The following is a 22,732-nucleotide window of genomic DNA, read 5'->3' on the forward strand; positions in this document are numbered from 1 at the left end:
GCCATAAATCTTTCCCATAGTGTGAAGACGCTGAAGTTTTTGAGCAAACCAATCAATATACGCTTATTGTGATTTTTACCAAAAATATGTAGAATATATATTGGCCTAAACTGATGAAGAAATTTGTTTATTAAGAAAAACTTTTGAGGATATTATAGCAAAAAGTAAAAAATTGTTTTTTTCTAAATTGTTGCTCTGTTTTTGTTTATAACCCAAAAAATAAAAACCGCAGAGGTGATCAAATGCCACCAAAAGAAAGCTCTATTTGTGGGAAAAAAAGTAAGCAAATCTAATTTGGGTACAGCGAACGAGCACGCGGTTGTCAGTTAAAGTGACTCAGTGCCAAATTGTAAAAAAAGGAAGGGAGGGGGGCTAAAGCAGTTAATCAGCCAAAACCATGGGATACAGTCCCAAAATATGAACATGAGCACAGTTCTTGACATAAAATGGGTGTGCATAAATGATCTTCCAGTTGTTCAAAACAGTTTAATCATGCATTCACCAAATAGACGTAAACAGCCTTAAACCGCCATTACATTCCACCCGTTGTTGTGTAGACAAAATCAACGTCCATGAACCTCCAACATATATACTCACCAAAACCCAAATGAAAGTAATCCCCAACTAGCTCCTAAAGAGTGGCGATCTTTCCAGCTCCTCTTGTCAGTTGGATGGAGGAATGCTTTAGCTGCATAAAAAGCTCACCACCGGGAGCCCACAAAATGTGCTAATATTGTGTAATATTTTATTAAAGCCTGAATAAAAGTAGGTACATAGCTACAGCATAAATAAAAAATAAATAAATAAAAACCTGACTGGCTAGACTTACAACAATGGCCGTCACTTCCAGCATGAGGATGTGGCGGTGATGACATCAGTACGTAGGCACTTCCCATGTGTGCCCAGACTTTAATATATGCTATAGCTATGTACCTACTTTTATTCAAGCTTTAATAAAATACAATACATGGGACCCCTGAGGACATCAGATGCACAGACAAAATGTTGGGTTAGACTTTTGTCATGCATCACTTCTGGTCTATGGAACGCAATTCGAATGCAAACTGGCATTCTTGATTTCCTATTCGATGCTTGGGTTCATTTGATATGAGGTAAGTGTAATTATCACTCTAATAACTTAAATTACTAAACTGAAATTACAGTTTCCCCTAATGAGACCGTGGAAAAATGATCAAAAGTGAGAGGATTTCATAGTATCCAGGGCTGATTGCTTTATAGCCCTTGCTATCCAGGAGATCGCAGGCATACCCTTAACTATTTGGAGACACTTACCTGTGAGCACTGAGAAACGGATGCCAGATCCTGAAAAGTCCAAGAAGCGCTAGCAGATCTGGTAACGTGCACCTTAATATGGAAGAAAGGAACCCCATCCTTTACACACTGTGGTCCCCAACCTTTTTTTGCATCAGGGTCCGGTTCTGTGGCAGCCACGAGCCGGTGATCTACAGGCCATGAACTGGGACTGGTATAGGTCCATGGCCCGGGGGTTTGGGCCCCCCGCTTTAAATCAGACTTGGAATGATGTCCAATACATCTAGCAATGGTGGCGACATAAGCAGGGAACATCCTGAGCAAAATCCTCAGGATGTAAAGGGCATTTTCCTAGGATGTTTTAGAGCAGGACAATAGAGGTGGAAAGAGAAAACTATTAGAGTAAAAGGAAGTTTTAGGCTTCAAGACAATCTTGTCCCTGTGTAGTGTAACAGTAAGAAAGGCTTTTTTTTTTAAATGAGGCCACTAATGAAGGATCTCCATGCAGAGGAGAGACCAACAAGGCAGGCCACCTTGTACGCAAGGTTCGATAAGGGACTATTCCCTAAGAGGTTCAATGGACAGCCCTTGAAGAACTGAAAAAAAACAAGTTATGATCCCACAAAGTCACAGGAGAACGCACAAGGGGCAATAATTTGCTCAAAACCATGCACAAATACCTCAACTCAGGAATAAGAGGCCAACAGCTTTGAAACAAATGGCCAAGGCCAATACTTTCCCATTGATACTTGAAGTGGTTGTTAAGCCACTTCTATAAAATTATCCTATCCACTCTGCATTATAACAATAAGTTCCTGTGTCTGTGTTATATTATAAATATGCTTATCTGTACTAACACAGCATCTTACTGTGATCAGTTGCCTCCTCTCTCCTGTCCTGTGCCTAGCTGACAGTTCCAAGTGGGCGGGGCCAAACACTACAGCTGACATCAGCCATTGCATGGTTTCAGAGTTTGGTTGAGAGCACAACCAGTGGGAGTGTTAAATTCCTGGCATATGCCGTAAGTTAAACTGGTTTTATGGATGGGTTTACTTCTGCTTTAAGGCCAGATACTTGTCTGGAAAGACTGGTGAAAGGTCAGGATGCGTTCCATGGTATATTTTCTAGTATGAGACTTCCTGGTCTTGGAACATGCAAAAATAGGCTTTCCATGCGATGATAAACTTTGTCATCTTCTTAGTCTACATGAAGGTAGGGGGTGATCAAACCTGATCAGCCCCTATCCCTTAGGACTTAAGCTTCAACAGCCATTTCTTTAAAGCCAGTGACTGAGAAGCAGTATGGGAAACAAATCCTTGGGACAGAAGGTGAAGATCATCCAGTAGGGACCACGAGTATGTCTCATCAGCATGTCTTCCTGGGCTAGTTTGGTGCCATGAGAATCATCAGAATGCTTGCAAAGCAGACAATTGAGAAGCTGAAGAGGTAGAAAGGTGTAGATTAGGTGCAACTAGTTTCACAGAGTCCCTAGACCTGGTGACAAACCTGTCTAGTTTGTTGCTATATGTAGATGCTAGAAGATCCAAGTCCAGGGACAAAGGGCCCATACAAGGACAGAAGTTTGGCCCAGGGCAAGAAGTTAACATACAGGGTTGTATCCAGTGTCAGGCACACTGAACAGCATTTCAGTTCCAGCAATGACTTCCTAAAGTTAAGGATCCAACCTAATCCATGCAGAGACTGCAATATAAACTGGACATTGGCTGTCCGGGTACAGAGGACTGATCTATTCGCAAAAGATTGTCCAGGTAACCCAACAAAGGGTATGTCCTGAGAACGGAGTAGAGCCATGACCATGGCAAGCACCATAGTAAAAACCCAGGGGTCATGGAAAGACAAAAGGGAAGGGCGACAAATTGGTAATGCCCATCTCCCACTGTCAAACAAGTTAATGTTAATGAGAAAAATAGGGAAAATGTGCAAGCAAGCATTTCAGCTGTCCTCCGAAACCAGAAAATCCTGTGTATAGACAGGCAATAATGGATTTGCATATGGACAGATATGAGCCGTGGAAATGCTTACCTGCCAAGCCATTCACACAGTAGCTTAAGGCTACAGATAAAAGCACTAGTTGATGGTGAATGGAGGGATCCATTAAGATGGAGCAAGGGTCTTAGGTCATGCACTTAGTCCAGACAAAATAACGAGGGGTGCGCCAACCTAGCACCTTACCACAATAAAATTTTTAAAAATAGAATGACATTTATGCTCACAAACGCATGTATTAAGTGCGCATATCACAACAAATGGAACCAGTCACCTTCAGAACTGCTGCATTCTACCAGTGGTATTGGAAGAACAGGAAGCGTCCACGGTGACGGCTGATGCTTTTCACGGATGAACCCTCTTTCTCAGATTGAAGCGATACCACATAGGTATAGGTTAGTTGTATGTACCCGTAATAGAGCACAGAAATAGTGCACATTTTGCGTTTTTTTTTCTTATATCCTACCTAAAAAACGTACACACGACAGACCGAATGCAGAGAAAGAAAACAGGGGCGGGCTTCACAGGTACTGATCAGAGGCCATCACCGATCAGGTGACCTGGAACCGGGTGTTGCAGGTCCCAATTGTTAGTGCGTTACACGGGGCGACTGTGGTATCTGTGCTGGAAACGTGTGAGCTCCCAGCACAAAGACACACAGATGCGGCCCCATGGAAAAAAGCCTAGCCCAGTGAGGCCGCATACATTCGTATGGTCAGCGGGAAGGGGTTAATCCTTTATGCTTTTTGCACTGCCTCATAAGTCCATGAGTAGGTTTAATCATTGCTCGGAACAGGAGGCTCAGAAATTACTCTAGTTTATGCCATTTCAGCTCAGATACTCAAGTAATAAAGGTCAACCTATTTCCCAAGGGCATATGATTAAAATCAACTTCAGTATGACAACCCAGTCCACATTGTGCTCTTGTAGAAATGACAGGGAGCTTTGTGTTACTTGTAAAGTTTGATGTTTATTATACCAAAATGACAAACACTTTCATCTGTGCATTCTGCATTGATATAACTCCGGGCAGGTTGAATCTAAATGAGCTTTGTACAATCATGCTAGATTGTGGTGGCAGCAATACAGAACACATTCAGGAGAGAGAAAAAAAAAAAAAGGGGGGGGGGGGGGGTGAGGTTGGGAAGCATGGTTCAGCAGATAACGCTCCATTTTTTTTTCCTTTCATTTTTCAAGAAAAATCACATTTTTCACCACAGCCATTCAGATCAGCTGTGACTTGATTGTTGTAAAAAATAAACCCTTCAATTTTACCCTTTTGATACGTTTGTGCCTTCACAAAGCTAAAAAATATATTAAATTTACCCAGTAATGCTCACATTGGTTGAGAAAAATACTCTTGCCATGGATCTACAGCACAGAAAAGCCTTCTGATAGCTGCAGCACCACAGAGTATATCATAATGAACACTATACAATACATAAGCTATATACATTAACCCTTAAATTGCTGGAAGGAAATGCCTGAGGTAACCAGACAGCTCCTGCCAGCAGCAAAAGAGCCAAAATGTCCTAATCAACTGTTCTCTCAGAGAAAATTAGTGAAACTCCGTGATTTTTAAGTCACTGGAAAGAGTAAGCAACTCCTAAGAGTTAAGTCATATTGTTCTACATATATCTAGCACTTCCCATGGTCCATCTCTACACAGAAGTTTGTGTCCTCACTTCCACAAGGAGTTTTTAGGTTACAAGTCTTTAGCTTTGCCAGACACTCTTGCGCTTCAAAAATTAAACAAAACTATTTTTGTTTCTTAAAAAATATTACAAATCTGTATTATTTGTATCTCTGTAATATATTAAACTTTTTTCATCAAAACCTCTCTTCAAACTTTAATTTCCTTAAACATGATATGTTATGGAAAACAGTGATTAAAAGTTGGTTGTTAAAGCATCTGTAGAAGAAAGCTGGTGGTTAGTTAAAAAAAAAAAAAAAAAAAAAAAAAATTATGAAGGGTGCAAGTAATGAAGTAGTACAGTAAAGAAGTGGAAAATGGGAAGATTACATCTAAAATGGATGATGAGCAGATGCTGAAAGAAAAAAAATGTACCTAAAATTTGCCATCCTCATAAATGGAAGAGTGGAGGAAGCTCAAAATTTCAGTTAAAATGGAGTCACTCAGAAATGAAAGTGTCATAGTGGTGTATCATAGCAGTCTGGTAACTGGTCCATTTGATACTGTCTATGCTGCTGAAGTTGCAGCTGTTGCTGCTGCTCCTGATGTTGCTTCATAATCTCCTTTACTTCCTCCTCAAGTTCAGGGGGTATAATAAACTGATCATCAGGGTCTGGCTGTGCTGGTGCTGCAAAATATCCTCCTGTTTTTCGTAAAGGTGCATCTGCAACCACCTCAATTAGGTTATGACTTCTCTCTGATGGTGCCACAGAACCATTGCATCTCCTCTGACGACCAAGAGTGTTGGAAGAAAAGTCTTGTCTCCTGACTAAGCCTCCAAGGTCATCCTCATTGGCGCTTACAATACCCTCATCAGTGGGCTCTAAGACAGTGCAGGTAGGTGCAGGCTGCCCACCATTTCTAAATCGAGAGCAATGAATGTCCACTTCTACTTCAACACGGCTACCATTGGAAAAAACACCTTCAATAGGTTCCTCATCCTCACTGTCAAGACCATTGTCTGAAAAGGCACTGGAGAAAGTGGCACTGGAAAGTTGTCGTTGAAAAGAGCCAGACAGGCATACAGGATGTAATGTACAGCGCTGTTCACTCGGGCATCCTGCAGGACCAACTCCATTCTCATGAAGGGAAACTGCTGGGGGTTCATCAGAGGCTGTGGATCCAACTTCACTGCTCATTTCAGAGGTTGATATCTCACTGCTGATTTCAGAAGCTAGGCCACTGCTAGAAGATGGCATGCCTAAGCTGTCTTGGGCACGGTCCTTAATAACATTGACAGAAGGTGTGAAGATCCCTGGGCTGGGTGGTGGAATGCCACCATTCAGTTCACAGCAGCAGACGCAGTCTTCTGCAACATTCAGCTGCACAACGACTGCACATATGCTCCCGCTGCAGCCGTAACTCTGTGCCAAGCTGCATAACTTCTTGGAGGCAGCCAGAGCATCTGGCACATTTCTGATTGTCTCAACAGCTTCTTCCTCAGAAATGCTATCCCATAATCCCTTACTTCCAAGAATGAAGAATTCATCTTGAGGTGTTAGAGCAACTGACTGAACATAAGGCCTTGGAGTAACACTCGGATGGAGGAAGGTGTATCCCAAAATACGTGTACAGTCCGTCACTCCGTTTACTTTGCCATCCTGCAGGAAAAAACACAGTTTTTTTATTTTACTTAAAATGAACCAATAAATATACATAGCATAATACATTGAACAGAACAACAAGAGAAGTATGGGGTTTAATTTTTTTTTTTTAAAGTATACGCACCTAGGTGGATGCAGCTTTGATCCCATGTTGCATCTGTCCCCTGATGCCTGCACTGACAACTGAGTGATCAAACACTGCTTGCTCAGTTTTCCACTCCACTGAGCAGAGACTGGTGACTGTCAGTCACCAGCTCTCTGTTCTGCCCCTCCAGCATTCACTAGAGCGCTGGACATGGGATCAGCTGTTTCAGTCTCTCAATGGCTCATTGAAAGGCTGAGCTAGCTGATGGGTGGATCCTGACTAAGGTCACGCTCAATCCAGCGCCTGAAAGGGCTGAGTGATGTCAGCTGACTTTGGACTTTAGCCTGCTGTCGGCTAAAACCAAGTCACAGGAGTGCCGAATGAACTGTACTCCTGTGATCCATAGAAGTACAGCCAAAAAAGCTTTGGCCATACTTCTTCAAATGATTACTTGTATTACTTGTGCAGAAATGTCACAAATGCACAGAAGTTGTTACCTCATGTTCACAAATGGCTCATATTTCAGGATCACAAAAGGGGTAACCTCATGTTATTTTAACATCCACATTTATGTAAGAACCCAGCCCCAAAGATTACCACCTTGGGAGAATTCTGAAGCTCCATAAACAGTCTGAGAGCCTCAGGAAAAAACACGCAAGATGGTAAAAGGCCAATTCATGAGATAAAAATTCCAACTGGACAACAAGAAATGATTTAATAGTGTTTTCCTGGAGCACAGTACAGGACACAGGCTTTTTCTTTAAATCATTGTGACTGTTATATGCAGCGATCTTCAGGTGACTGAACACTGGCAAAAAAATAAAAAAGGACATCTCCCGATATAAACTCTCCCACTCCAAATCACCTCAGTTTTGTGGCAAGCAATAAGGAGATAGTTCTGATCTCTGTACACCAGGTAACAGACTATACTGGAAGGTTTAAAAAAGGAAATTACTTGCCTGTAAATTTCAAAGTACAATATAGAACACGGCTGGAAGTCCTGGGCTATAGGCTGCTACCTTCAGGTGAAAGGACACTGGCAAAGCTTTTAGACACACCCCAAGATGTACCCCTAAAACCCTTCCCAAATCCTACAGACCTCAGTTTTTTGCAAGCAATGCAGAGTAAAACGAAACAGATGGGAGGGTGGCCTGTGTCTTGTACTCCAATGTACAAAGTTTACAAACAGTACATGACACTGGATATTAAAGACCCTGGGATGTTACCAAGCAGTGGGTAACTAGACATTTGTGCCTAACATAATAAAAAAGGGTCAAGGACCAGGGGCAGCCAATCCATTAAGGGCAAATGGGTACCGACCCCACTAGCCTTGCGTCCAGCCCTTTGCAGGATGCCGGGTGCATGAATTACAATGGCGGGGGTGTTTTTTTGAAGCACTGATTAGAACCAAGGGGTCCAATAGGCTTAAGCATAGGGCGTCTCGGGCACAGAGAATGCGCTCACAGCCCACCCAAGTTACATAGTTAGGTTGAAAAAAAGACAAGTCCATCCGCAAAAAAATTTAATATAATAATAATAATAATAAATACAATCCCATATACCCAATTCTATACCCACAGTTGATCAAGAGGAAGGCAAAAAACCCCAGCAGAGCATGATCCAATTTGCTAAAGAAGGGGGAAAAATTCCTTCCGGATCCCTCCCGAGAGGCAATTGGCTTTTCCCCAGATCAACTTTACCTATAAAATGTTAGTACCCAGTTATATCATGTACACTTCGGAAACAATCCAGGCCTTTCTTAAAGCACTCTACTGAGCTGGCCAGAACCACCTTTGCAGGGAGTCTATTCCACATTTTCACAGCGCTTACTGTGAAGAAACCTTTCCATATTTGGAGATTAAATCTCTTTTCCTCTAGACGTAAAGAGTGCCCCTTGTTGACTGTAAAGTGAATACCAACACCAAGTTCACTATATTGGCCCCTTATATATTTGTATATGTTGATCATATCCCTCCTTGCTCTCCTCAAGAGTGAATTCAGTTCCTCTAATCTTTCCTCATAGCGGAGCTCCTCCATGCCTCTAATCAGTTTGGTTGCCCTTCTCCGCACTTTCTCCAGTTCCCCAATATCCTTTTTGAGAACTGGTGCCCAAAACTGAACTGCATATTCCAGATGAGGTCTTACTAATGATTTGAACAGGGGCAAAATGATATCTCTCTCTCTGGAGTCCATACCTCTCTTAATACAAGAAAGGACTTTGCTCGCTTTGGAAACCACAGCTTGGCATTGCATGCTACTATTGAGCTTATGATCTTCCAAAATCCCCAGATCCTTCTCCACTATGGATCCCCCCCAATTGTACTCCCCCTAAAATGTATGATGCATGCATATTCTTAGCCCCCAAGTGCATAAATTTACATTTCTCAACATTAAACCTCATCTGCCACAGTCACCCAATTAGACAGAGGTTGAGGTTGGCTTGTAAATTGGAGATATCCTGTAAAGACATTATATACCACTGCATAGCTTGGTGTCATCTGCAATGACGGAAATGTTACTTTTGATCCCAGACCCAATATCATTTAGGTGTGTTAGAAGGGCAAATGACTAGTCTATCCTCCTGGGCAATCAGGAAGTGGGTCTGGGACCAGTCACCCAATTGGCTGAAAGGATAGGCGATCCTATCGGACGCCTAGAAGGGGAGGCGACGCACAGCCGCCTCGATGGAGGAAAGGGACACAGGAGCCGCTGCCCAATGCTTGCTGCCTGTCGCCAGATGGAGTAAGTGTCAGGCAGGCTGGCAGACAGGGAGGGGGTGTTTACTGTGTCCCTCCCCCCCCAAAAAATAAAAAAATAAAAAAATAAAAAACACTAGCCACAACTGTCATGGACCCAACTCAGGGTGGCACTGAAAGAGCTCTGGTGGTTGAAACCTGCATCCAGAGGTCTGGACATCCACCTTGGAGAAGGTAAGATCAGAAGACCAAAAGGATAGCCTTACAAAGCTGGGCAGCAGATGTTGGAACACCCAGGGAACTCCCGCTGGTGCAGTGAACATGGGGCGGGGGGGCGCAAATGCTGGTCCAATCTGGAAAGCTTGCTGAGACGGACCCGAAGTTACTGTGTGTACACCGGAGTTTGTCCGTCTCGGCCAGTGAGATGTCACTTCTGGGAGAGGCCGCACAGAAGTGACATTCCGTTGCGACCATCTTGGTACTCTCGACCCCAGTAAGACTGCGGTTAGAAATCAGCAAGAGAACATCTTTTTACACCCACCGGACTCTTGAATTTTACATGTATTTTTACCAGTAAACTGAGCTTATATTACTATACAAGGCTTATACAGTATATGCACTCAGTTTACTGGTAAAAAGTGTACCAAGATGGCGGCAACGAAACATCACTTCCAGTTAACACATTAGACAGGTTTCTGATTCTGATGGAAAACCCGAGTGACTTTGGCAAGTCAGACACTAAATTAATAAAAGCATTTTTGTACTGTCACTGGCGCAATCAATACATAGACTGTGAAAAAATAAGTGACATGATCATGCAAAAAAAAAAAAAAAAAAATGATGGAACAATATATATCATTTATATATAAAACGTCCCAGTTGGTTCCTCAAAAGTGGTTATTCCGTGCCAGTGCTAGATATACAAAGTGTATAGCACCCAAAGTGGGTCCTAGTAGCTCCTATAATGATCTCCTCTCGTCTGTGCTGCTCAAGTCTCCCGGGGGTAGTTGTATACACTCCGCAGCCCTCTCCCTGGTACATGGACTCTGCACACCACCTCCCGGATCTCTTTCTGCCCAGCCAGGCACACCACATACTTCAACGCATTCAGAGTCAGAGAGAAGCCCAGAAGTTGTTTGTGTTGTATTATTGAGGGGTTAAACTTGGATGGGGATTGGGAATATAGGATGCCCACTTGATCAAAGAATAGCAAGATTAAGACCAAAACTATGTACACTCCCGCCTCCTGCACAACTCTTGCTTGCAGAAACTCTCCTCTTCCTCCAGCACAAACTTGTAGAACTACAGGTCCCAGGATCAGCTAAGCTAGCACAATTTTTGGTTGGTCTGGCACAGACTTGCACAGCCAGATAGAGAAAACCGCCTTTTGCAGGCAGAGGCCCCGGACACCTTTAGTGTAGCAAAAATGTCCCTGTGCTAGCTATCTTACTTGTGGCTACTGAGCCCAGTACCACCTCTTCAGGCGCTGCCGGCCCTCCTGGCTGCAGTTGCCCCTTTCTCCTGCCCACTCCAGAGTCCTCCTGATTGACCTTGCATCCATCCCAGAGTGCTCCCAGTCCCATCAGGCATGCTCTTCAGTCCTGACTGAACTACTTAGCCCACATATCTGCTTCCTCCATGGAGACTCCCAGGCAGTGTTCTCCAGCTGTCAACCTTGCTCCCGATGCCTTCAGGTGGAACGCTAGGGAAGATAACACTGCCGCCTATGACGTGTTCTGTCACTAACATCACACTGCAATGTTTGGTATCGGAGTCCCCCTGTAGCAGTTTTATCACCTGATGGTCCTGCCAGTACAGCCATTTTTCCAGTTCCTGTAGGAGGGTGACAAGGCTCCATGTTTTGCAGTGAAATCAGAGTGGCTGTGTCACCCTGTAGGCAGGGTAGTCTTAGGCAAGATTTTAGGATTTGCATATAAACAGCTTGTTGATCAGACTTGCGCTGTCTGAGAACTTGGTTTGGTCCGCTATGATGTAAATTTATTTACCGAGCTATGTGGCTGAGCACACTTATTTTTGAGAGGGAATTTAACTTTTGTAATTCTGTCTGTATATGTGTAAGGCAAGAGACATGGGTGAGATCTTGGAATGGGGGAGTCTTAAAGCGGGATTCCACCCTAAAGTGGAACCTCCGCTGATCGGATCCCTCCCCCCCTCCGGTGTCACAATTGACACCTTTCAGGGGGAGGGGGTGGAGATACCTGATACCAGTGATAGCGCGGAGATTTCCTATTGCGCGGCTCGCGCATGCACAGTAGGGAACTGGGAAGTGAAGCCGATTCGCTTCACTTCCTGATTCCCTCACCTAGACTGGTGGCGACAGCAGCCGAGAGCCGAGCGATCGATCGGCCTCGGCATCGCTGGAACCCGGGACAGGGGAGTGTCCATTTATTAAAAGTCAGCAGCTGTAGTATTTATAGCTGCTGGCTTTTAATATTTTTTTTTTTGGTGGAATCCCTCTAAGTGTTAATAGTCTGTTATTGAAGCTATTTTTTTTTTATCAGCGAGCCCACAATAATGGATCATAGAGAGAACCTTAAGAGAAGTTCGGGTGACGATTTTTCAATATGGTTTTACTTCAATAATTGTGGCATGAATTTAGAAACCACAATGTATTATTTGTAATAAAGTTCTATCAGCCGAATCTATGAGGCCTAACAAACGTAATTTTGATACCAAGCATCCGAGCTTTGCTGGCAAGGATATCCAGCATTTTAAAAACAAAGCTGATGGTGTCAAGAAAAGCAGACTTGATACTGGCTGCAAGTACCACAAGCATAACCTAGCGGCCATTGAATCTTCATATTTGGTGGCTCTCAATTGCCAGAGCCAAGAAATCTCACACTATTGCCAAGGATTTGCTGCTGCCAGCAGTCAGACATTGTTCGAGTTATGACTGGAGCTGAATTGGAAAATTGCACTCAATTTCGTAAAAAAAAAAAAAGACACTGTCAGCAGGAGAATAGATGACATGTCTGCTGATATTGATCATGTAATCCAGGAAATTAAATCTGCTCCACTTGGAATATTTAGCATCCAACTTGACGCATCTACAGCTGTTGCAAACGGTTCTTACTTACTGGTTTAAACGAGGTATATTCAAGGGCGACTTTAAAGAAGAGTTTTTCTTTTTTACAAACCTCTTGAAACGACTGCACGTGATGTATTTGACACAATTGGTTCATTTCTGAAAAAACACGAGAACTCTTGGGAAAAGGTTTGTGATGTTTGCACAGATGGTGCTCCGGCTATGCTAGGATATTGGTCTGGATCTCAACATTTGGTACTGAATGAATCACCAAAAGACATTTGAATCGTATAGTGAGTTCCTTGACAAATGTTAGCAATGAAGCCGTTGCCACAAGAGTTGCAAGAAGTTCTGAAAAGAGCTAAGTGCCATCAATTTTTTTTTTTTTTTTTTTTTTTTTTTTTTTTATACAAAGAGTACTTTAAACAGTCGACTTTCAAAACTTTGTAATGAATTGGAAGCTTCCACTAATGTTCTGTTATTACACACTGAAGTGAGATAGTTGTCAAGAGGAAAGTTTTAAAATGTGCTTTTGAACTTCATAATGAATTAAAAAAGTTTAATCAGAAAGCAAATCCGCAGTTTGAAGCACTTTTCAGTAATGAAAATGAACTGCAGAAAATAGCTTACTTGGATGATATCTCTGCAATCTTGAACGAGTTAAATTTACCACATGCAACATGCCTCGATTTGTCTGAAAAGATCCGATCATTCCAAATGAAACTAACCAAAAAAATTGGATGAAAATAGAATTTACATGTTGCCCCATTTATCTGCTTTCTTTGAGGAAAATGACATTGAACTTGACAAAAGGATTAAAACAATAAGTTCTGTCAAAAAACACTTGCAAATGCTTGGAGGAAATTTCATCGTACTTTCCAAATTTTCCTGACACCCCATTTGCACTTGCTAGAAGTCCATTCACAGTCAAAGTTGAAGATGGTCCTGAGAATGCACAAGGGGAGTTTATTGATCTCATTACCAGAGATGCGGCAAAAAATTATTTCTCTTCCATGTCCATTAATAAATTCTGGATCAAGCGTTTGCAGTCATATCCTATTCTGTCAGATTGTATTGTGCCTTCTTCTATTTCCAACAACATCTCTTTGTGAATCCGGCTTTTCAAGATTGTTGGTTATCAAGTCTAAATACAGAAGTAGATTTATTGCAGAAGATCTTCATTCTGCTCTTGCAAAGACTGCCCCGAGAATTTCTGATCTGGTGAGAAAGAAGCAACCTCGGCGTTCGCACCGATGCTTTCGTTTTTTTATGAATGGTTTCGCAACAATTTTGTAGCAATGTCTTTTATGGTTATTATATTAAGACTAAGACTGTTAGCGGTGTTACGCTTTGTTTTCACATGATTATAAACTACGGTGAATATAGTTCAATACACAATGAATAAAAAATAAACGCAAGTCGTAAACATTTTATTCATTTGTAACCGATACGTCAATTATAAATAAATATTTTGCACCATTACAAATTGATTTTGTGATTAATCACTACGCTTTAAGATGTTAAATTTGTAAGAATGAAAATACATCCTGTATATCAGATATTTATATTTCGATTCATAACAGTTGTAAAATTATAGCAATGAAGGACCAACTAAAATAATTTTACTGTTAAAATTTCCCAAGGGGTCACGGAACTAGAAGGTTAAAGAGGAAGTAAACCCTGATGGAGTTTACTTCCTCTTTCATTCCCTGCAAAGGCAAAGCATAATGGACTACTATGCATCGCATAGTAGTCTATTATGTGTCACTTACCTGACACAGAGCCAGCGACGTCACCGCTGTCCCCTGTAGTCCGGCGCATTCATCTTCTCGTGGGGCCTCGCTGCTCCGCCGCTGTCATTCGGCGAAGCCACAATGGCGTCACTCCCACACGTGCGCACGGGAGCCGACACGCGCGGCATTTTCGCCATTTACGATGCCGCTCTCAGTGCAACTGTGCGCCGCTGTCTACAGCGCATGAGCCGTAGACGGCGGTGCCCGACTTTCGGCAAATATCTCCTAAACCATGTAGGTTTAGGAGATATTTCTTGGACCTACAGGTAAGCCTTATTCTAGGCTTACCTGTAGGTCAAAGTGTGTTTACCACTTTTAGAACCAGTGCTTTAGAGTATAAAGTTCCTGCATTGATTTGCCTTCTAGCAAAAGTGGACTCTCAAGCAAGGTGTCCTTTCGAGACCTTACTGGCAAGAAAGTATGTTTCAAGGATAGAAGTGATAGCTCTGACCACATCAAGACAATGGAATGAAATATATTTGGGGGTGCTAAAACTGAAATGCATCTGCAAAAATAGGACAGCCATTTTTCCAGGCAATTTTGAGGAGAGATCACCGAAGGGTACCCTTAATGGGTTCAAACAGTGATTGCTGCGAGATAACCAAACAGATCTCAAGACTATGCATCAGACACAAGGGAAATTGAAGCTAAAAGGTTGTCCCTTATGAGTTAGGGGCCAAGTTCTGGTGAGGTTTCAATTGTAGTCTAGAATGCAAAGTACCAGATAATCACTGGGGGTTGAAATGCTTGTGTTGACACTAGACTAAAAAGAATGAGGAAAATGAGAGCATCAGGGATACCACCTGCCCTTCAAGACCTAGGTTTCACCAGCCATGTTAATAGTTACTGGCAAGCCAGGTGGAACAGGGAGCCTTGAGACTGCAGGTCTGACCTGTTAGGTAAAGGACAAAGGTCATCTCCTAGAAGTTTGAGTATGTCGGTATCAGGTTCTCTTGGGCAAGTTTGGTGCAATGATAATCACAGTCTTCAGTTTGTCTATTTTGCAGACGACTGCCATGCGCTGTTGAAGAATCTTCACTGGAATGAAGGCATAATAACCTGAACGGAGTCCAAGAACTGGCAGAGAATCCTGTGCAAATGCCAAAGGATCCTTGGACCTGGCTACAAACTGGGGTAACTTGTTGGACTTGGAGGTCAGGATGTCCACATCTGGGGTCCTCCATTTCCGACATAAGACACCAACGATGTCAGGATAAAAGAACCATTCCTTATAATCCAAGAAGTAATAACTGAGCAAATCCACCATTTTATTGTCCAGTCCTGGGAAGTTAACAGTAGAGATGTCTGGACAGTGTTTCTCCATCATCGAGATGATCAGACTTCCTTCCTTTGAGGCTGGCTAAATCCTGTTACCCCACCCCGAAGATGGATGGGATCCCACTTCTGTGGCACTGCTGACTGCAACCTGATTGGCTATCCCTGAAGAGAGGTTCAGTGACGCAAGCCTAAAATTTTGTTGCTCTGAAGCCCAGGATGTGTATGTGAAACTTTGCTTCCATGGGTAAATAGGCTCCTTGAACTGTGGGAGATTGTAACACTTTCCCAGCCTGTGAAGCCAGCATCTATGGTAACCAACTTCCATTAATCTGAGGGGGAGGGGGAACACTTTTTCCAATTTCCAAGGTGGGATTGGAAATTCACCAAGCTACAGAATGAATAGAAGCATAGGAAGACCCAGAAAAGAAGTGCATTTATTCTATGCCAACAGAATGTTGTGTTGGAGAAGCATTGAACTGAGGCTACCAGGAGGCCAAGGAATCACATGGAGAATCTCACTGAGGGATGTTGTTTGATCCTAAAATCAAAGGGTGAGGATCTTAGAGAGATCAGATTGTGAAAAAAAGAAAAAACCTTCTGCCTAGACCATGCCTAGGCTGCTTGAGTTAGCATGATTACACCAATCAACACTTTAAACACATAACACACTTACAGCATAAACTCCAGCATAGATGGCAGCCAGGAAGGTAGAATACATCAGCATCCTATGCAGGGCTGAGTAAACAGCAGCATCTAAAAGGCACCAGAAGACCACCAGACCAGCAGCATCTAAGGCCACAAGCAATGCGAAAGAATGACAGGAGTGATATCAGATGGGCAGGCAGCAACAGGTTTCAGGGGCACCGTCCCCTTTGTCAAGAAACCCGCAGAGAAGGGAAAGCCAGCTTATAAACAGAAAGATCCACAGAGAGACTGATCCACGCCTCCCTGCTGTATAGTGGACCCAGAGGACTACAGGACTCATGTCACATAGCTAGTGAATTTAAATAAAACAATATTGCATAAATCACAATGAAATAAAAGGCAATGTGTCCAGTATGTAAATGAATGAATGTGCAATTAAAAAGACCACATGAAGTAATTGATATAGCATATAATAAATACAAATATTTACCCCTGATAAATAAAAGTAGAAAATGAAATAATTGGATGTTAAATGCAATAGGGATTCTTTAGCCAAGAAGTGACCAAACGCTGCAAGACCTACTTCATGAGGAATAGAGGTGTACAATGAGTTAACATCCAATGATAAAATTTAATATTCAAGATAGCTAGATAAGAAGATTTTAAGAATAGATATATAGATCGAGGGAGGTCGAGAGATAAGGATGGGTGGGGTGTGTGTGAAGAAATTTAGTATATATTTTTTTCAAATACCTTTCAACATATTGTCCAGAGGGAGATAGATATATCTATCTGGTAGCCAGCTATTTATGCATTAAAATAGGGCAGACATTTGTAGACCTATTGCTGTTAAGGATTGTTTATTGACTTTATTAACCACTTCTGGAGCAGCTGCCATAGTTTTACTGCAGCAGTTTGGCTCGGCTGGGCAAATCAACATTACCTTATGCCGCTTCGCCTTTTGGCCACTAAGGGCGCACGCAACGTGTGCCCAGAGCCGATGCAAGTGCCCAGTGATCGCTCGTGAGAGCGAGAACCAGTGATCTGCGTGTGTAAATTTTTTTCTTTTTTTTTTTAAATATGTGATATTTATCATAGCAAAAAGAAATGGATAGTTTCGTTTTTTTCAAAATTGTCACTTGTTTATAGTGCAAAAAAAAAAAAAATGCAGGGGTGATCAAATCCCACCAAAAGAAAGCTCTATTTGTGGGGGGGAAGACTTCAATTTTGTTTGGGTACAGCATCGCATGAGCACGCAATTCTCAGTTAAAGCGACGCAGTGCTGTATCCTTAAAAAATGGCCTGGTCATAGAGCAGCCAATCTTCCGAGTTGGTGAATATTCATTTTTATTTTGCGTTTTACTGTTATTTACCTGGGTGAAAAGATTTGTTCTAGGCCAGTGATGGCGAACCTTGGCACCCCAGATGTTTTGGAACTACATTTCCCATGATGCTCAACTACCCCACATTGTGCATGGGCATCATGGGAAATGTAGTTCCAAAACATCTGGGGTGCCAAGGTTCGCCATCACTGTTCTAGGCGATATAATTGACGGTATTTATTCATGAGGTTGTAACATTACATCTTTTCTTGTGATAAGAAAATGTACTTGTAGATTGGGTAACTAAAAAGACCATTTATTTACACTGGACACACTGCAAAATTAATGTTTTATTTAAATTCATTAGATACATTTGCTCACAGTTTGGGAACATCGAGTAGGCAGTGGACGCCTGTGGTGTACATCACTAATACTGTGTGAAAGTCAAACTACGCAGGGAACTACCAGGCTTCACAATTGGCCCTTATACTTGTGGAAGCTGGAGTTCACACCTTCAGACGGAAGGTTTTTCAGAGGGCTTAGCCCTCTCAGATTTTGAGCCTTTAAGGGCTTTTTGAGAAGGAGGTCCTGAAGACCAAATGGCACCCTACTAAAGAAGATGAAGTGGGACCAGCGTCTTCCTAGACCTCCTATGCTAAGGAAGGAGCATGCTCTGGTCTCCTGAGGAATCCCTAATGATGGTATCAAGTGTAGGACCAAACACATCAAATGCTCTTTGCAAATGGCATCAGTGCCCCAGCACCTTAGAGTACTATGCACAACAAACTACATTACCTAAAAATCTCCATAGGCGATTCTTTCACCACTTGCCGACCGCCGATACACGTCCTTACTTTGAGGACTGATATTGTTATGACAGCAGCTAGCTGCGATAACCCCGGTATCCCCGTGTTCGGCCGGCGGTCAGCTACAAGATAAAAGTGGACTCTGCGGCGGATTCGCCACAAGATCACTTATCGGAGACAGGAGTGGCCCCCTACCCATGCCACCGTGCTCTGGTGCCCTCTGGAGCCTTCGGCAGCTGTATCTGGTTCTCTCGGTGGCAGTGCATGGAGACGAGTGAGGGAAAGATGGCCCCCACCCGTCACCATGCCACTGCAGGGTGGAAGAGACGTAAAAACATCATTCACCCATAGCTATTAAAAGGCCATTTTTCATTTTTTATAATTTTTTTAAATGACAATTTTTTCTTTTCAATGCATTTTAGTGTAACTATGAGATCAGTCCTTTTTGACCCCAGATCTCATATTTAAGAGGTCCTGTCATGCTTTTTTTCTATTACAAGGGATGTTTACATTCCTTGTAATAGGAATAAAAGTGACACCATTTTTTTTTTTTTTTAAATAGTGTAAAAATAAACTTTTATTATTTATTTATTTTTTAAACGGGTCCCGTCCCGCCGAGCTCATGTACAGAAGCGAATGCATACGTGAGTAGCGCCCGCATATGAAAACGTTGTTGAAACCACACGTGAAGTATCGGTAGAGTGAGAGCACTAATCCTAGCCCTAAACCTCCTCTAACTCAAAACATGCAACCTGTAGAATTTTTTTTTAACGCGCCTATGGAGATTTTTTAAGTGTAAAAGTTTGTCGCCATTCCACGGGCAGGCACACATTTGAAGCGTAACATTATCTTTCACAATATAAAAAAAATTTGTGCTAACTTTACTGTTGTCTTATTTTTTCCCAAAAAAGTGCTCCTGTAAGACCCCTACACAAATACTGTGTGACAAAGTATTAAAACGACCGCCATTTTATCATTCTCTAGGGTGTTAAAAAAATGTTTTATATATATATATATATATATATATATATATATATATATATATATATTTTAAACACCCTAGAGAATAAAATGGCGGTTGCTGAATGAAAATATATAATATATAATATATATATATATATATATATATATATATATATATATATATATATATATATATATATATATATATATATAATGTTTGGGGTTTCTAAAATTTTCTAGCAAAAAAAAAACATCTAAAAAAAGAGGTCCGGTCCTTAAGTGGTTAAAAGTTTTACAGATTACCAGGTCAGAGTTAGGTGGTCTTTGGCTAGAATTATTGCTCTTTTGATTTGAACACCGTTTATATTTGCGGTGAGACTTAGATATGCGCTTTTTTTGTTGCACGTGCACGCAGGGATGCTTTAAAAAATGTTTTACTATGTCCCTTAAAAAAAAAAATCCTGTCACTTTTATTGCTGTCACAAGGAATGTAAAAATCCCTTGTGACAGTAATAGGTGGTGAGAGATGCTCTTTATGGAGGTATCGGGGGTCTAAGAAGTAAACCGGAAGTGACGTCGCAATGTCGCTTCCGAGATTCTACATCGGAGACCTGATCAGATCCAAATCCGGCTTTTTTGGGGGTCTCAACCTAGCCGGCGGATACGCAGTTGGTGGCTCGAGTCTCCTGATGGGACAGGAGGCCCCGGAAAAGTGACAGAAGTCCCCTCCTGCTCCTTTAGGATAACAGCCGATCGTTTGTTATCAATAAAGAGCCAATAATTACAGAATTGTGGAGTGTTTTATTGTATTGTTATCTCTTAAAGTGTATTCACAATATATATGCACCTTGCACAGACTGTAGAGCCATTTGGCATTCATCACATTTTTTATTTATCAGTTTTAGTTGTGGGAACAAAATTGGTGTTAGCAGCAGCTAGATATAAGTGGTCACTTTTAGGTTTATAATATCTTACACTTTGACTGATAGCGCAAGAGTTGCACCTTCTTGTTTTCAGTCAATCTCTCTGAGTTATCTGCTCTTGTAGAAAGCTGCACACTTGGCTACAACTGTGCTGGCTACAGCAAAAATCATGTGACAATCTGATTGGTTATTATGGTCAATACGGGTTTCCCCTTAAGAAACTTTACATCATGCGGCCCTATTATCTTGTGGCAAAGCATTATACTCTGTCAGGCATTGTATAGGTTAAATGCTAGCACTGAAGTAAAAGTTCTGGATGCCATTTTAAAAAAGCAGCTTTATTCAGCCAGCTGCAGCTCGGTTATTTATGCTCCAATTACTTTTTGAGCGGGATAAGGGGGGGGGGGGGGCGCACGCCAAGAAGAGGAAGAAAAATATCACAAAGAAGAGGATAGGATAAATGAGAGCTGCTTGTGATGCTGGGACATGAGCACAGGATGAGTATCTTCACATCATTCCAATAAGTGTTGAATGCCTTGCATTCTAGCCCTGATCAACAAATCCCTACAGCTTTGACATGCAATTTACATCTCATCAAAACCTTCCTATTTTAGAGGACACAAATATCAGTTGTGTGCTACACCACACACACTAAGAAAATAAATGACAGACAATGCTACATATGACACTATGCAATCTTTTAAAGTGGCATTGAGGGGGAATAACTGCGTTATTTTGAAATTCATGCCTTAGAATATTCAGTGTATTTTATATGGTATACAGCTTGTTTTCCTCAAACGTGAGACCATTTGAATCTAGAAATTTATATGTGTCCAATTGTGAATTGCGCCCCCTAACCATTAGTGGAAACAACCAAAAATGTATATAAAAATGTATATTAACTGTGCTCAAAGTTTTTTTTGCCTGTACATATAGCACAAGCCAATACCACCGCTTGTTATTATACTATTCAGTGCTTCAATACCAACTTATCCAACTTGTACATAAAAAATACATGCATATATAAACACCATATAAGTGCAATATAGGTGCACCCTAAACACAACACGAAAGGACCTCCCTATCTCAAGTCCATACACACTCTCACAATTAGAAACATATATATTTTTTCCCACATCATAGAAGGTTTTTTTTTTTTTGGATTGCAGCATATAATTAGATTTGAGCGCCGGTATGTTTTTTTCACATTGAATCTAGAAATTGCCTAAATGCCTCCATTGCTTTAGAAACTTTTTACTGAATGCTACAGTTAGATGTACAACATAGGTCCTTTCACACAGGCATTCAGCCTGGATCTGTCAGTTTTTTTTTTTTTTTTTTTTTTAGATAGCTTCAGACTGAAGAACAATGTAGGTCTATGGGCGGGCAAATGAATAATCAGTCAAACGTTTACATCCGCCTACATCCATGGCAGTTCATGTCAGTTTTTCTAAACTGAACATGGCTGTGTTATTTTCCATTTAGACAGATCTGAATGATACAAAATGTGCCATCTGTTTATGTCCGCTTTTAGGCAAGAACATTTTTGTTTATACTTTCTTTACCTAGAAGTTTCATAATTTTTTATTTTTTTAATGCAAAAAATGGATGTAGAGTAAGGGCCGGTTCACACCACAAAAACACACTCCAGATATTTCTGCATACACCAACATATTTTTGATGTGTCCAAGTGCATTTTTGCTGAGTTTCCAGGTGCATTCAACGCCTTTTTCTTCTTTTTCCCCACTGTATTGGGATCCGGAGTGTTTTGAGGTGTTCTGGTGCATTTTACTGTGTTCTAGTACAGGCCATTGCAGAAAAAGCGCTGCCTGTTCTACCCTTTTTTGTGGAACTGACCGCACTGGTGTGAACTATGCAATTGGAAACCATATGAGCTACTTTACACGCAGGAAAAAAAACAAAAAAACGCACTGAACTACATGTGGTGTGAACTGCCCTAAAGTGGTGCAGCCAAAGTTCGTTTGGCTGTACTTCTCCTGTGGATCCACCAAGGTAACCAAGATTTCTCCAACCATCTCTTTTAAATGTAAACTGAGCTAACCTAAGCTGAACTGAAGCGCAAACTGATGTAAACTGAAGACGAATGTACCAACTGATGTAAACCTCCTAGAATCAGAATTCATCAGTTTTTTTCTAAGCAAAAATATAAGTGACTGAACTGATGCTTGTGTGAAAGGACCATAAAGCTGTGGGACAACTTAACAGATGCTTCAGCTTACGGAACGCAAAGACTTCTGTGTCGGCCAGTTTCATTCACGTTTTCAAAAATACAGTTGGTAAAGCTGACTACGATACACTACTCTGTGTATGGGGTGATCTTTTGAAAGCCTAGCTATTTTTTTATTTTTTTTTTTAACAGGGGCCCAAACAATTTTGAAGTCAAATGAAGGTGCCCATCAGCACAACAAAATCCTTAGTGCTTATTCTGTTGCAAGTATTAAATATAGTTGCTTTGAACAGGTCATCCTTCTGCATACTATAAAAGTCTAACAGCTGATCAGGGATCTCAAATTTCCTCAACAGTAGCTTTCACGTTTGCAAAACAAATTTTCTCCCAAAAGGCTCAGGATTCATGCAA

The 22,732-nt window shown here is 41.6% G+C and overlaps 1 protein-coding gene across 1 annotated transcript in view; it reads right to left on the bottom strand.

Moving 5' to 3' along the window:
- Positions 1 to 4,223: 4,223 nt before the first annotated feature.
- PHLPP1 (PH domain and leucine rich repeat protein phosphatase 1) overlaps positions 4,224 to 22,732 on the bottom strand; it is a 241,871-nt gene continuing 223,362 nt past the window's right edge. The window contains exon 17 of the mRNA XM_077492065.1: positions 4,224 to 6,573. Coding sequence (XP_077348191.1) covers positions 5,431 to 6,573 — 1,143 coding nt within the window. The 3' untranslated portion in view covers positions 4,224 to 5,430. The remainder of the gene's footprint in view (positions 6,574 to 22,732) is intronic.

This window comes from Lithobates pipiens, unplaced genomic scaffold (genome assembly GCF_037356315.1).
Source record: "Lithobates pipiens isolate NorthernLeopardFrog02 unplaced genomic scaffold, aLitPip1_a1.2 Scaffold_19, whole genome shotgun sequence".
In the NCBI taxonomy this organism is placed as follows: domain Eukaryota; kingdom Metazoa; phylum Chordata; class Amphibia; order Anura; family Ranidae; genus Lithobates; species Lithobates pipiens.